The following is a 13,436-nucleotide window of genomic DNA, read 5'->3' as shown; positions in this document are numbered from 1 at the left end:
GTTTTGTCGACGGGACCCGGAGAAGGCCAACTCTGTGGGACCTTATTGGCTACTGGGATTCGTGTGGCACAAGACGGTCCCGGAGGTATTCTGGTCCGATGCCATGTAGGGCTTTGTAGGTCATTACCAACACTTTGAATTGTGACCGGAAACCGATTGGCAGCCAATGCAAGCCACGGAATGTTGGAGAGACGTGGGCAAACCTAGGTAACGCCAAAATAGCTCTCACGGCCGCATTCTGCACAATCTGACAATGATATAATTAAGAAAATGTATTACTGTGCGGAGATGGACAGACTGACCATGGAGCTAAACAATAAAAAAGATTTGGACCACTGTGCAATCTGGACAAAATGGCATTTATGGACTAAAAAAAGGAATCCACAACAAGCGTTGGAATAAAACATCAAGATATATAAAAATAGTTAAAGACAATATAGATAAAAATGTATATACAAGATGCTGATTCACCTGTAAATTGAAAAAAAATCATTTAGTCTAATTTTTAAAGACAATTGACTACACAGCAATAATATGATTATTCCATCACAGTGATCAAGAGGGAGTTGACAAACAGAAATTAAACACATACGGTATCTATCCTGAGTTTGTACTGTCTTTCTCATTTTTAAAACCACTCTTTTTTTCCTACTTCCTGTGCTCAGTTAATAATGCACAGTCACTAGGAAACTGACATTTTAATTGAATCCACTGTCATTTTGCAATTTTAGGCAATTCAAATCTGTCTTGCAATACAAATGGTGAAATAAAAAGATGTTTGTATTGAAATATCCTGCCATTCTGCAGTTTTAGAAGATCCAAACTCCTCTTCCAAAGTTCATATACTTTAATGATATGACTGCCAATAAATTAATCCATGAATTAATTTCTTTACTTACTCTTGACTTCCACCCTTTGTCCTCCCCCCCATATATATGTACATATATTTGTCTCCAGGCATGGGGGAGTTAGGATATTCCTTCTCCTAGGCCTTTACAAGTTATGTATGGTATGTTTGTGTGTATGTTTGGTTTTTATAATAAGGGTTTTTAGTTGTTTTATTAAATTGGATTGTTACATGTTGTTTTTTTATCATTGTTGTTAGCCGCCCCGAGTCTGCGGAGAGGGGCGGCATACAAATCCAATTAATAATAATAATAATAATAATAATAATAATAATAATAATAATAATAATAATAAATGTATTGTGTATTGTGTATCGTGTATCGTGTATCGTGTATCGTGTATGTGTATAGGTATAGGTATAGGTCTATATTTTCCTTAAATTTACAGGGAGGATTATTCATATGATAAAATTCCCAACACCTTCCTAATGTGCCTTGCAGCCTTTAATGTGGGAAACCTAATACAGTGTTCCCTCGATTTTTGCGGGTTCGAACTTCGCGGATAGCCTATACCACGGTTTTTAAAAAAATATTAATTAAAAAATACATCACGGGGTTTTTTCTATACCATGGTTTTTCCCGCCCGATGACATCATACGTTATCGCCAAACTAATAATTTTTGCAAATAAATAACAAAAAAATTAATTATTGTTAATAAATAATTATGTTTATAAATATCAGGATCACTAGTAATAATGGTGAGTAAACGGTTGTTAAGGGAATGGGAAATGGTAATTTAGGGTTTTAAAGTATTAAGGGAAGGCATGGGATACTATCCATATCCAAAAATGGTGTATTTACTTCCGCATCTCTACTTCACGGAAATTCGACTTTCGCGGGCGGTCTCGGAACGCATCCCCAGCGGAAATCGAGGGAACACTGTATAACCATTATTAAAAATAGGACCAAGCCCCTACCACAAAAGGATTACACAACACCATTGTAACTGTGCCTACTATGTCCTTTTGATTTGATCACTTGCATTCCAAGGAGAAATTGAAGTCAAAATGGTAAAACTGAAAGTCAGGAGAGATAAAACCATCATTATCATCATCATATATAAGCTGTAATTTAAATAAAAAGAATCTAAGTGATTTTTATTTACACAAAAAGTTTCTTAAGATGTCAACAATCGGTTTTAAATTAGTTATATGAGCATTGGAACACTTCTAAAGCAATACATCATCCTTCAAGTAATATTCATTCTTACAACTTACGGACATTGTTACTTTAGTCAAGAGAGACATAGCAGTTTAGTCATGATCTCAATCGTTAGATTGGAAAAGGATGAGGTCACCTGACAAGATGGAAAATTGTTTTGCCAAAAAAAGCCCCAGGCCAAAATAGAATCCCATTAATTTGAACAATTAAATTCCTCAAAGAACCAGGATCTTTTTCCAGGATTGCATGGAAGCCACACAAAAAGAAGGGAGGGGAATTGGGGGGCGAGAGGCACCAAGCTACCTTGGTCACTAGCAGAAACATGTCATGCTTGAAATGGTCCAAGCGCAGGATTGCTTTTCTCAGACACTTAAAACTCCATGCAAATGGGGAAATCATGCAGATTACATTTATTGTCCAGTATTCTCATATCAAATGTTCCCTTGTATTTATATCCATCTTATGTACTCCAATAATATTATAAATAAATAAATAAATAAATAAATAAATAAATAAATAAATAAATAAATAAATAAATAAATAAATAAATAAATAAATAAATAAATAAATAAATAAATAAATAAATAAATAAATAAATAAATAAATAAATAAATAAATAAATAAATAAATAAATAAATAAATAAATAAATTTCTCTCTTTTGAAGCATGCCTAACAATGTGAAATTCAGAGCTTTTCAGAGATGGACTTCTAACAATCAAAATATTATTGGAGATGCAATTGGTTGTTTTTTATAAACTTTAGTCTTTGACTCAAGAATAAAACGTGGCAGCAGGCTGCTTTTGAAACAGGAATGAGGCTTCAATCCTTCCTTCTTTTTAAAATTAATATTACAGCCTGCTTTCCACCAAAGTTTACCTTCCAGGCAATTCCTTTGGTCTGTTTTGGAAATGTCAGTTGAGTGTACCATACAATTAACATTCTGGTCAGTGTGTAATGAATAGCAGAGATCCTCCACCTAATATTTTACTCCTAAACGTAGTTGAGGTCAAATACTTGAAGAGTTTTTACAGCTTTGATGATAATTGCACTGATAGAAACATAGAAACATAGAAACATAGAAGTCTGACGGCAGAAAAAGACCTCATGGTCCATCTAGTCTGCCCTTATACTATTTTCTGTATTTTATCTTAGGATGGATATATGTTTATCCCAGGCATGTTTAAATTCAGTTACTGTGGATTTATCTACCACGTCTGCTGGAAGTTTGTTCCAAGGATCTACTACTCTTTCAGTAAAATAATATTTTCTCATGTTGCTTTTGATCTTTCCCCCAACTAACTTCAGATTGTGTCCCCTTGTTCTTGTGTTCACTTTCCTATTAAAAACACTTCCCTCCTGAACCTTATTTAACCCTTTAATATATTTAAATGTTTCGATCATGTCCCCCCTTTTCCTTCTGTCCTCCAGACTATACAGATTGAGTTCATTAAGTCTTTCCTGATACGTTTTATGCTTAAGACCTTCCACCATTCTTGTAGCCCGTCTTTGGACCCGTTCAATTTTGTCAATATCTTTTTGTAGGTGAGGTCTCCAGAACTGAATACAGTATTCCAAATGGGGTCTCACCAGTGCTCTATAAAGCGGGATCACAATCTCCCTCTTCCTGCTTGTTATACCTCTAGCTATGCAGCCAAGCATCCTACTTGCTTTCCCTACCGCCTGACTGCACTGCTCACCCATTTTGAGACTGTCAGAAATCACTACCCCCAAATCCTTTTCTTCTGAAGTATTTGCTAACACAGAACTGCCAATACAATACTCAGATTGAGGATTCCTTTTCCCCAAGTGCATTATTTTACATTTGGAAACATTAAACTGCAGTTTCCATTGCTTTGACCATTTATCTAGTAAAGCTAAATCATTTACCATATTACAGACGCCTCCAGGAATATCAACCCTATTGCACACTTTAGAGTCATCGGCAAATAGGCAAACCTTCCCCTATGTCACTCACAAACATATTAAAAAGAATAGGACCCAGAACAGACCCTTGTGGCACACCGCTTGTAACCTGACCCTGCTCAGAATACTCGCCGTTAACAATAACTCTCTGATGTCTACGCTTCAGCCAGCTGCAAATCCATTGAACTTCCAGGGATTAAGTCCAATTTTAACTAATTTATCTATCAGCTCTTTATGTGGCACTGTATCAAAGGCTTTGCTGAAGTCCAGGTAGGCAATTTGCATAGTGCCATTGCATCAGGATATAGCGCTAAAGCAGAAAACTCAGTTTTAAAAAATAGTAATAAAGATTGTCTGAGAGAAATAGAATGCTCTATTTCAAGAAAATAGTTAAGGAGTATCTTTTTTGAACACCTTATTATAAGGTAAATCCCTTATTATAGCATCTAAATAAAACACTGCCAAATATTGCCTTCTTGTTACATCCACACCTGCACATTTGCCTCATAGTTGTTTTTGTACAGAGCTAAACGTTAACAAAACCAAATATTAACAAAATCTAAACATTTTCTCACTCCAAATCACAAAAGCTAGGATTTTGCATATTTTGCTACCAATAGCCTTAAATAAAAGGTGGTTCCTAACATTTTAACAGCTATGAATGCTCTACACATTCCTCTCTGCCCCCATCTGTTCCTCTTAATTTTTGCAGCTGAAGTGAGCAGATACTCTTCAGGTATCCCAAAACATCTACAGCATCCAGGAAAGAAGTGGTGGAAGGGTATTTCTAGAAGCCTGGTATCATCACTCTTTATCATTTTATGTGATTCAGGAGTGACTATGTGTAATAAGAGAATATACACATCTGTGGAGGAACTTTGTACAATAGAATATTGTGGATGTCCTGCAATTGCATTTCTGCCAACATTGCATTGGCCAAAATCCCAGTGCATAGCATGAACTGGCTTTAGGGACGGAGTGGTATACTTATTATAGTGTTGTATTAGCAGTGAAGAAACCAACATTCTAATCCATTCTCTGCCATCAAATCTCACTTGAGTGACTCTGGGCTAGCTGCTCTTTCTTTCAGCCCAACCTACCTCAACTGCTGTTGAGGGAAGATATAGGAGGAGGGAAATCCTATGTGGGCTTCCTTGAGTTCTTGCACAAAAACAGGGTGGAAATCAAATATGAGAATACATGGACTTCAACATAGCTATTTCCAGTAGCCTTTAAATCCAATACATGCCGTGATTGCAAAACGAAAAAATCCAAATTAACAGAGCATATTTGAATGACTCAAAGTCTAAGATTATTAGAAGCAAACGCAAGGAATTTATAGATGATCTATTTGACCAGGGTTAAATAATTTCATGAAGTCTACAGATCACAATAGACTAAGGAACCCTATACAATATATACAAACATTTAAATGGTGTAAAATGCCATTTGAAAATCAAACATAGCTTTATTAGACTATATGGAGGAAAGAATAGAACAGAACAGAATAGAATAGAATTCTTTATTGGCCAAATGTGATTGAACACACAAGGAATTTGTCTTTGGTGCATATGCTTTCAGTGTACATAAAAGAAAAGATACATTTGTCAAGAATAATGAGCTACAACTCTTAATGATTGTCATTGGATATAAATAAGCAATCAGGAAACAATCAATATAATATGCATTTGCTTCTAACAATCTTTATCTTCGATTAATTTAAATAGTGTAATAAGTTTTGATCTTTCTCTCTTTCTCCCATCTCTGAATTTGCTTCAAGGCTTTAGCAACTCTCTTTTGTAACTCTACTAAGAATTTTTTTCCAGGTTATTATCTTGACTTGTCGTTTGCATTTTCACTTTCTGTTTTATAATCCACAATTTCTTTATTTTCTAATAAATCTGCATAAGTTTGTTTCACCACATTATCATGTAGGTCTTTCAAATGAATTTGAGTTATTTCAAGACATTTTTGAAGAATGGTGACAGAAACTTGTAGCTACAATGGCAGAAATGATATTTATTTATATGAAAGCATTATTAGAAGAGAAATAGTCATTTTTGCCATATTTTGCTATTCATTTTGTCATTGTTTCTTTCTTTTTAATGTTTTAAATAAAATCAATAAATTGTCCAGAATCACTGGGACTCAGGTGGCATATAAATTTATTATTATCTTGCTTATAAAGCTCTGTTTTTTCATACCATTATTTATTTGTTGTTTATTTAAATTTGTTAGCCACCCAATACCAATGAACTGTTTGTTTGTTTGTTTGTTTGTTTGTTTGTTTGTTTGTAATGTGAAAGAGATCCAAACTCTAGATACTAATTTACAAAGCAAAGACAATATGTCTTTGTCTGAATTAGTCTAAAATAGTGCAGGGTCTCCTTGCTAAGCAGGGAGTTGGACTAGAAGACCTCCAAGGTCCCTTCCAACTCTATTGTTGTTATTATTATTATAATTATAGGTGCCCTGGGTGCAATCCCAGAACATCTGGAGCACCACATGAACATATTATCACTGACATTGGCCAATTGCAAAAGGCAGCTTTACTTGGGATACTTTTTAGCCTAACTCAGATCCTCAGAAAAGACTAATTGGTGGATAAAAATGCCAAATCCAATCTAATCATATGTATGGCTGTGTAAGCAACCATAATAATTTATTACACTTGTAAGTCCCCCAACTCTCGAAGACTCATGTCACCAAAAGACCAGATTTAATGTCCCCCTCAACTGCCATTTCCTGTGCAGTAGTAACATGTGCTGTAGGGACTCCAATGGAAGGCTTCAGTGAACCCAAATGACACTGAGAGATATATTGCCATCTTAATAGCTCTGCATGCTGATTCGATTGCAGTAGAGTAGGATCATGAATGAATGAAAATCCTCCCTGCTCACCCACCCCACCCCCAAGTGTCTGTCCAAGAGAATGATTAAAATACTTCGCCACTGCAATCAGCCAGCATACCTTTCAGGGCAGCTGCTACTATTCAAAGAACCGCCTGCTGGATATTACAGAGAAAAAAAACAACACCAGTCCCTAAAGAGCCCATTTACCAAGGGAGGCCATCTGCGAAGGGAGCCAAGCAGAGACTTTTAAGCTTGTTTTTAAAAAGAAGAAGAAAAAAAATTCTTGTAATTTGGCTCAGAAAGGATTTCCAGGTAGTGCTTGTAGAAAAGGAAGCCATTACTTCAGCCATTTGCAACAACACACCATATGTAATGGGTATGGAATAAAATGGCAGCTCTCTTGCTTTCTATAGATGCCCGAAAGAGAGAAAGGAGAGAGGTTTTGTTTTAAATGGACCTGTTTGTAGGTAGAAGAAAAAGGAAGGGCCAGATGCCTTTGAGGCTTTGTCAAAAATGGTCTTCTGCTGATGGAAGGCCTCTGTATTTCAGTCATTGCAGGTAATCCTCAACTTACGACTGCAATTGAGCCCAAAATTTCTATTGCTAAACAAGACAGTTATTAAGCAGGTTTTACCCCATTTGCAAGCTTTTTTGCCACAGTTGTTAAGTGATCATTGCTAGTTAGACCATGTTACTTATGTAAGGTGACCAGATTATAAGTTTGGTGAAGTGAGACACCATTGACAGAGGGAGGGGATGACTGGAAAATCTCTACAGACTTTTCTGGGCCTTTTATTGCAGTAGAAACTGCAGTAAGAGAAGGGGAGAGAGCAAAATAGCTTGCCTGTTCTGCTTTCATGGTTCCTTCTTATACTGGAACACCAGATAGGAGCACCCCCAGTCTTTCGTTCTCTCATTCTCTCACGCACGCTGTTGGCCATGTGCAAAGGGACCCACTGTGATGCCATGTGATCGCATGGCATCAAAGGAGCATTGTGGCCCCAAAGCAATCAAACGCAGGGAGTCAATCAACATATGTCTTTCACACAATCAATGTATGTGTTTCAAAAAATTGGGACTTTTTAAAAATGTCGCAGGACGTGGGACAAATTGGTAAAAACATTGTCCCGCAAAAAGTGGGACATCTGGTCAACTTATACTTATGGGACCATCTTCTGCCTCTTGTATCCCAGTGGCCAGTTAGGTCCCACAGAGTTGGCCTTCTCCAGGTCCCATCAGCTGAGCAATGCTGGCTGGCAGGACCGAGCAGAAGAGCCTTCTCTGTGGCTGCCCCGGCCCTCTGGAACCAACTCCTCCAGAGATCCATACTGCCCCCACCCTCCTTGACTTTCACAAGGTTTTAAAAACTTACCTTTGTCAGCAGGTTTGAGGCCGTTGAGTTTAACATCTTGCTCTGGTTGTAGATGCAATTGCATGACTTGTTGAATGAATGTGTTTATATCATTGGGATTCCAATTATTATTTTTAATATTAGGCTGGGTTTCACTTGTAATATTGTATTCTATTTTATTCTTATTGTTGTAAGCTGCCCTGATTCTGCGGAAGAGGGCAGCATAGAAATCCAACCAAATAAATAAAATAAATTAATAAATAGTTGTTAAAAATAGTAACATGGTTGTTAAGTGAATCTGCTTTCCTCATTGACTTTGCTTGTCAGAAGGCTGCAAAAGGGGATCACTGCAACCTGTTGTAAATATGAGTCAGTTGCCAAGTGACTGAATTTTAATCATGGGATCATAGGGATGCAGAAACGGTCATAAGTGTGAAAAATGGTCATAGATCAATTTTTTCAGTGCCTGTGTAACTTAAATGGTCACCAAAGGAACTGTTGCAAGTTGAGGATTTCCTGTAGAAGTCTTCTTTAGAAATGACATCTACTGACTTTATGGTTGGGGGAAAAAGGAAGGACCTGGATGGGAATGTCAATGCATATGAAAAGGAAAAGATTTGGCTGTATTTCGGTAACCTGATGATTTTGCAAATACATTTAGCAATTTTACTATATCAGCAGTAAAAAGTGGACGGTTCTTTCACACCCCTTCAGCTAGCTTTTACTGAGATCAGTTAAATATTTAAAAATTGATGTCAAGTATTCATTCAAGGATGAGATTCTTACCAGCAGATAGGAATGCATTTTTATTACATTTGTTGTTTGCTATATGGGAGCATATTTGCAGATGCTACTTCACTCTCTCTTTTCCCATCATTGTTGCACACTTAAATAAAAGCAGTCCAGGCAAAGGTTTTCTCTGTATTTTGGAGAAATAATTTGTCACTCTTAAGAAATACTGATTTTTCCCCTCTCAAAAGAAAAAACAGCAGTGGCTTTCTGGAATGAAAAGGTTAGGACTTGCTTAAAAAATGGCAGTGCTTATTTTAAAACTTAAATCAACCATCATTGTTAAACAGCTGTCAACAGGCTTAAGAAGTTCCATTTTGCTTTGCTGAATTGTTCTCCAATAGTGAATTTACATATTTTTTTAAAAAGAATCCTTTTCCCTTTAGGGGGGGAAAAAGCACTCCTTTTTTTCTGCAGCATTTAGCAGATTTTAGGAGGAAAACACTTGAAAAAAATACCACCTCCAAGTAAGACTGTGACCAAAATTAATGGACTTTAGAATCAAATTGAGTACTTTTATGAAGATGGGAAGAAAATAATACAGTATTTTTTAAAAAAAACACAGACTATTTGGAATGCATGAAAGGATATATTTTTAGCTGAGTTTTAATGAACAAAGTAGAAAAACTAAGCAGAGATTAAAGTCGTGTTTGTCACAGCCAGAGATTTCTAAAATGCTTATCAGCCTTTCACAGCTGAACGCTGCTTAGATTAAAAATGATCTGAAAATGGGCTGCCTCAAAAATGGGGCTTTATATCCGAGCTAATTGCAAAGTGCATATTAAACACCAAGCTTGCACGGAAAGCAGCTGCAAAGGTCTTTATCTATATTAAGAGACTGCCCACCTACATAATAAGAGTAATTATGAAGCTGGGGTTTTTTCCTTAAAAAAAAAAAAAGGAAATTATATATATGGGGCAAATTGCATCTCTAATTTTGTAGATATCTCTAACAGCCTTTATCAAAGCCTCACTTTCTTGATGTCTAGGAACAGGTTCTTTATCTGTGCCACAAAAATATATTGACACGTTCTGGTCAAAGAGATTTCTTCATTTTCCTTTTAAAAGAGGCCCAGCTTCTCTGAGAATGGAAAATTTAATCAAATCCAGGTGCAGCCACATGGCCAAGCCTGCAGTAACTAGCTGTAATGCCATGATTATGCTATCATACTTGATTGGTTTCTGTTTAATGTACATTTAGAATCAGATCAAGATATTATGCAGATATAGAATTCTGGAATTAAAAAAAAAATCATTTGAATAGCAATAGCAATAGCACTAAGACTTATATACAGCCCCCTCTAAGTGGTTTACAGTGTCAGCATATTGCTCCCAAGAATCTGGATACTCGACTGACCTTGAAAGGATGGTAGGCTGAGTCAACCTTGAGCTGATCAGGATCAAACTGCTGGCAGTAAGCAGAGTTAACCTGCAGTACTGCATTCTAACGACTTGCCACCATGACTCTAGATAAGGGGTGGGGGGCTGGGGGTTTGCAGGGGTTCGGGAGAAACTCTAGCTAAGATTCTGTGCAAATTCCACTCCTGGCTGGCCCTGCCCACACACCCCAGGAGTCCCCATGAGGCCCATCCTGGATGCAGATAAATACTTGGGAGGGCAAAAAACAGGCATACCAGAAGTTCAGGCCATTTCTGGTCTCCAGGGGGCTTCCAGAGCCCGGGGCAGCTGCTTTTGCCCTTCCCGAAGCTCAAGGAAAGCCTCTGTTCTGTCAGGCTCTCTGGTAGAATCCTCCCAAAAATTCACAGGTACAAATTTCAGACACACACATGTTTGAATATTCAAAACAATGTTCTTTATAATGAAAATTCACTTAAACTAAGCCCTCTTTTGGTATAGCAAAGAGCACTCGTCTCCAAACAAACTGGTAATTTGTACAAGTCCCTTATCAGTTCTGTGATACTTAGCTTGCAGCTGTGAGGCAATTCAAAGTCCTTCTTTCACAAGGTGAAACACACTTTGCTCTGGTTTAGTTTCAAAGCGGGGGAAAATCAGCACACAAAGGTCGAAGTCAGCAAGGCAGGCATGAAACACAACGATCAGATAATCCTCCACAATGGCCAAACACATAGGCTGCTATTTATAGCAGCCTCACTAATTACCACAGCCCCACCCAACCACAGGTGGCCTCATTTTCTTTGATAATAATCTCTCAGTTGTTGTTGCCTATGCATCGCTCTCCGCATGCGTGGCTGTATCATTAACTCTTGTTCTGAATCCAAGGAGGAGCTAGATAATTTATCTCCTTCTGAGCTGTCTGCCACACTCTCCTCCTCCCTGTCACTCATGTCTTCTTGGTCAGAGGAGCCTTCATCAGCAGATTCCACCGGGGGCAAAACAGGACTGCAGCATGTGGATGTCTCCCCCACATCCACAGTCTTTGGGGCAGGAGCTGGGCCAGAGCTAACCACAACAGCCACCTTCTCTCACAATTTCTCAGATTTTGCCCAAACTCATATTCACTGCATCTATAATATTATCTAATCATTTCATCCTCTGTTGTCCCCTTTTTCTTTTACCTTCAATCTTTCTCAACATCACGATCTTTTTCAATGAGTCCCCTTTTATCATTTTGTAGCTAATATATTTGAGCTCCACCTTTAGAATTTATCCTTCCAAAGAATAGTCAGACTCATTTTCCTTAGGATCGACCAAGTTGATCTCATTGTAATCCCAGGGACTTGCAAGAGACATCTCCAACACCACAGTTCAAAAGCAAATTTCTCTTAAATTAAATACCATTGATGAGTTTCCTTCATTCCCCTTGCACCTTGAGTTTCTTACTGCTATATTTGAAAGGTGCCTATTTTTAGAAAGAATAAAACAATGTTTATGTAGCTGGGCTTAATTCAACTCTAAACCCTGTGGAAATAATGTGTTGATATCACAGACTGGTATAACTTTGGGGATGTGCTTTCCCCAGAGTAGAAAGGAGGTTTACAGCAGTCAAAATGCTAATTAAAAACAAAAATCTAAAATGCAGAAAAACTAAATCTGGGACTTTAACTGGGACTGTCGCTCGATGAATCCTCGGGGGCAGCACAGGAGTTCATGGCTTCCATGACAACCATGGACCTGACCCAAGTAATTCAGGGAATAGAGGGGGAACTAATCAAATTTGCAGATGAAACCAAGCTAGCCAATACCCCAGAAGACAGGCTCAAAATACAAAAGGATCTCAATAGAGTAGTACTGTGGGCGCAAACTAACAAAATGAAGTTCAATGTAGAGAAAAGCAAAATCCTACACCAAGGCAAAAAAACCCTAAGACACACATACAAACTGGGTGAAACCACACTCAACAGTAGTGACTGTGAAAGAGATCTCAGAGTCTTGGTGGATGATCATCTGAATATGAGCCAGCAATGTGCAGCGGTGGCTAAGAAGGCCAATAAATCTTGAGCTGCATCAACAGAGGGATACACTCCAAGACTAGGAAGGTACACATACCTCTCTACAATGCCCTAGTTAGACCACACTTTGAGAACTGCATACAATTTTGGTTACCACAGTATAAAAAGTGAAATTCTAGGGAAAGTGCAGAAGAGAGCAACCAGGATGATAAAGGGATTGGAAACCAAGACATATGAGGAAAGGTTGCAGGAACTGGGGATGGATAGTCTAACAAAGAGGAGGTCCAAGGGTACATGATAGCAGTCTTCAAATACTTGAGGGGCACAGAGAGGAAGGGGTCACACTATTTTCCAGGGTACCAGAGGGACAGACTAGGAGCAATGGGTGGAAGCTGACCAAAGAGAGATTCAACCTGGAAATAAGGATGAACTTTCTGATGGTGAGAGTGATCAACCAATGGAATGGCTTGCCAGTGGAGGTTCTGAATGCCCCAACTCTTGACACATTCAAAAAGAGATTGGACTTCCATCTGTCTGGGGTGGTGTAGGTTCTCCTGCCCATGCAGGTGGTTGGAGTAGATGACCGGCAAGGTGCCTTCCAACTCTAATAATAAATAAAATAAATAAAGGGTCTGACTCTTGGGGGGGGGGCACCACATCCTTGACTTAGTTTTTCTCTCAGAGCAGTGGAAACATGATCTGATGTTAAGGGGTATAGATACTTTTCCCTTGTTATGGTCAGATCATGAGACTAGACTTTAAGATGCCAATCTTTCACTGCAGGGAAGCGGAGCTGATTAAGTAGTTCTGCCCCAGGTGCCTAATGGACCCACTTGGGTTTCAGAGGAAACTTGGGGAGATACCTGACTCCCTTGTCCTCAGCCTGGCGGAATCCCTGGTGTCTGCCTGGAACAGGGCAGCATCAGGAGCACTGGACCTGATTGCACCTTTGTGACTTTTCCACGGCGATGGATCCAGGAAAGCTTCCTGGTTTACTGAGGTACTCTAGGAGATGAAGTGCCAGAAGAGATGTCTAGAGCGAAACTGGAGGACCAGTAACTCCAGTCTGACCAAACACTTTT

At 38.3% G+C, this 13,436-nt stretch overlaps 1 protein-coding gene across 1 annotated transcript in view; it reads right to left on the bottom strand.

Moving 5' to 3' along the window:
• LOC139168640 (complement receptor type 1-like) overlaps positions 1 to 8,279 on the bottom strand; it is a 140,220-nt gene extending 131,941 nt beyond the window's left edge. The window contains exons 1-2 of the mRNA XM_070754269.1: positions 8,216 to 8,279; positions 5,092 to 5,152 (exon numbers count right to left, since the gene is read on the bottom strand). Coding sequence (XP_070610370.1) covers positions 5,092 to 5,152; positions 8,216 to 8,279 — 125 coding nt within the window. The remainder of the gene's footprint in view (positions 1 to 5,091; positions 5,153 to 8,215) is intronic.
• Positions 8,280 to 13,436: the final 5,157 nt, after the last annotated feature.

Source organism: Erythrolamprus reginae, chromosome 1 (assembly GCF_031021105.1).
Source record: "Erythrolamprus reginae isolate rEryReg1 chromosome 1, rEryReg1.hap1, whole genome shotgun sequence".
NCBI classification, from domain to species: Eukaryota; Metazoa; Chordata; class Lepidosauria; order Squamata; family Dipsadidae; genus Erythrolamprus; species Erythrolamprus reginae.
Note: the sequence above shows the minus strand (reverse complement) of the source record. Positions and strands in the feature narration are given on the sequence as shown.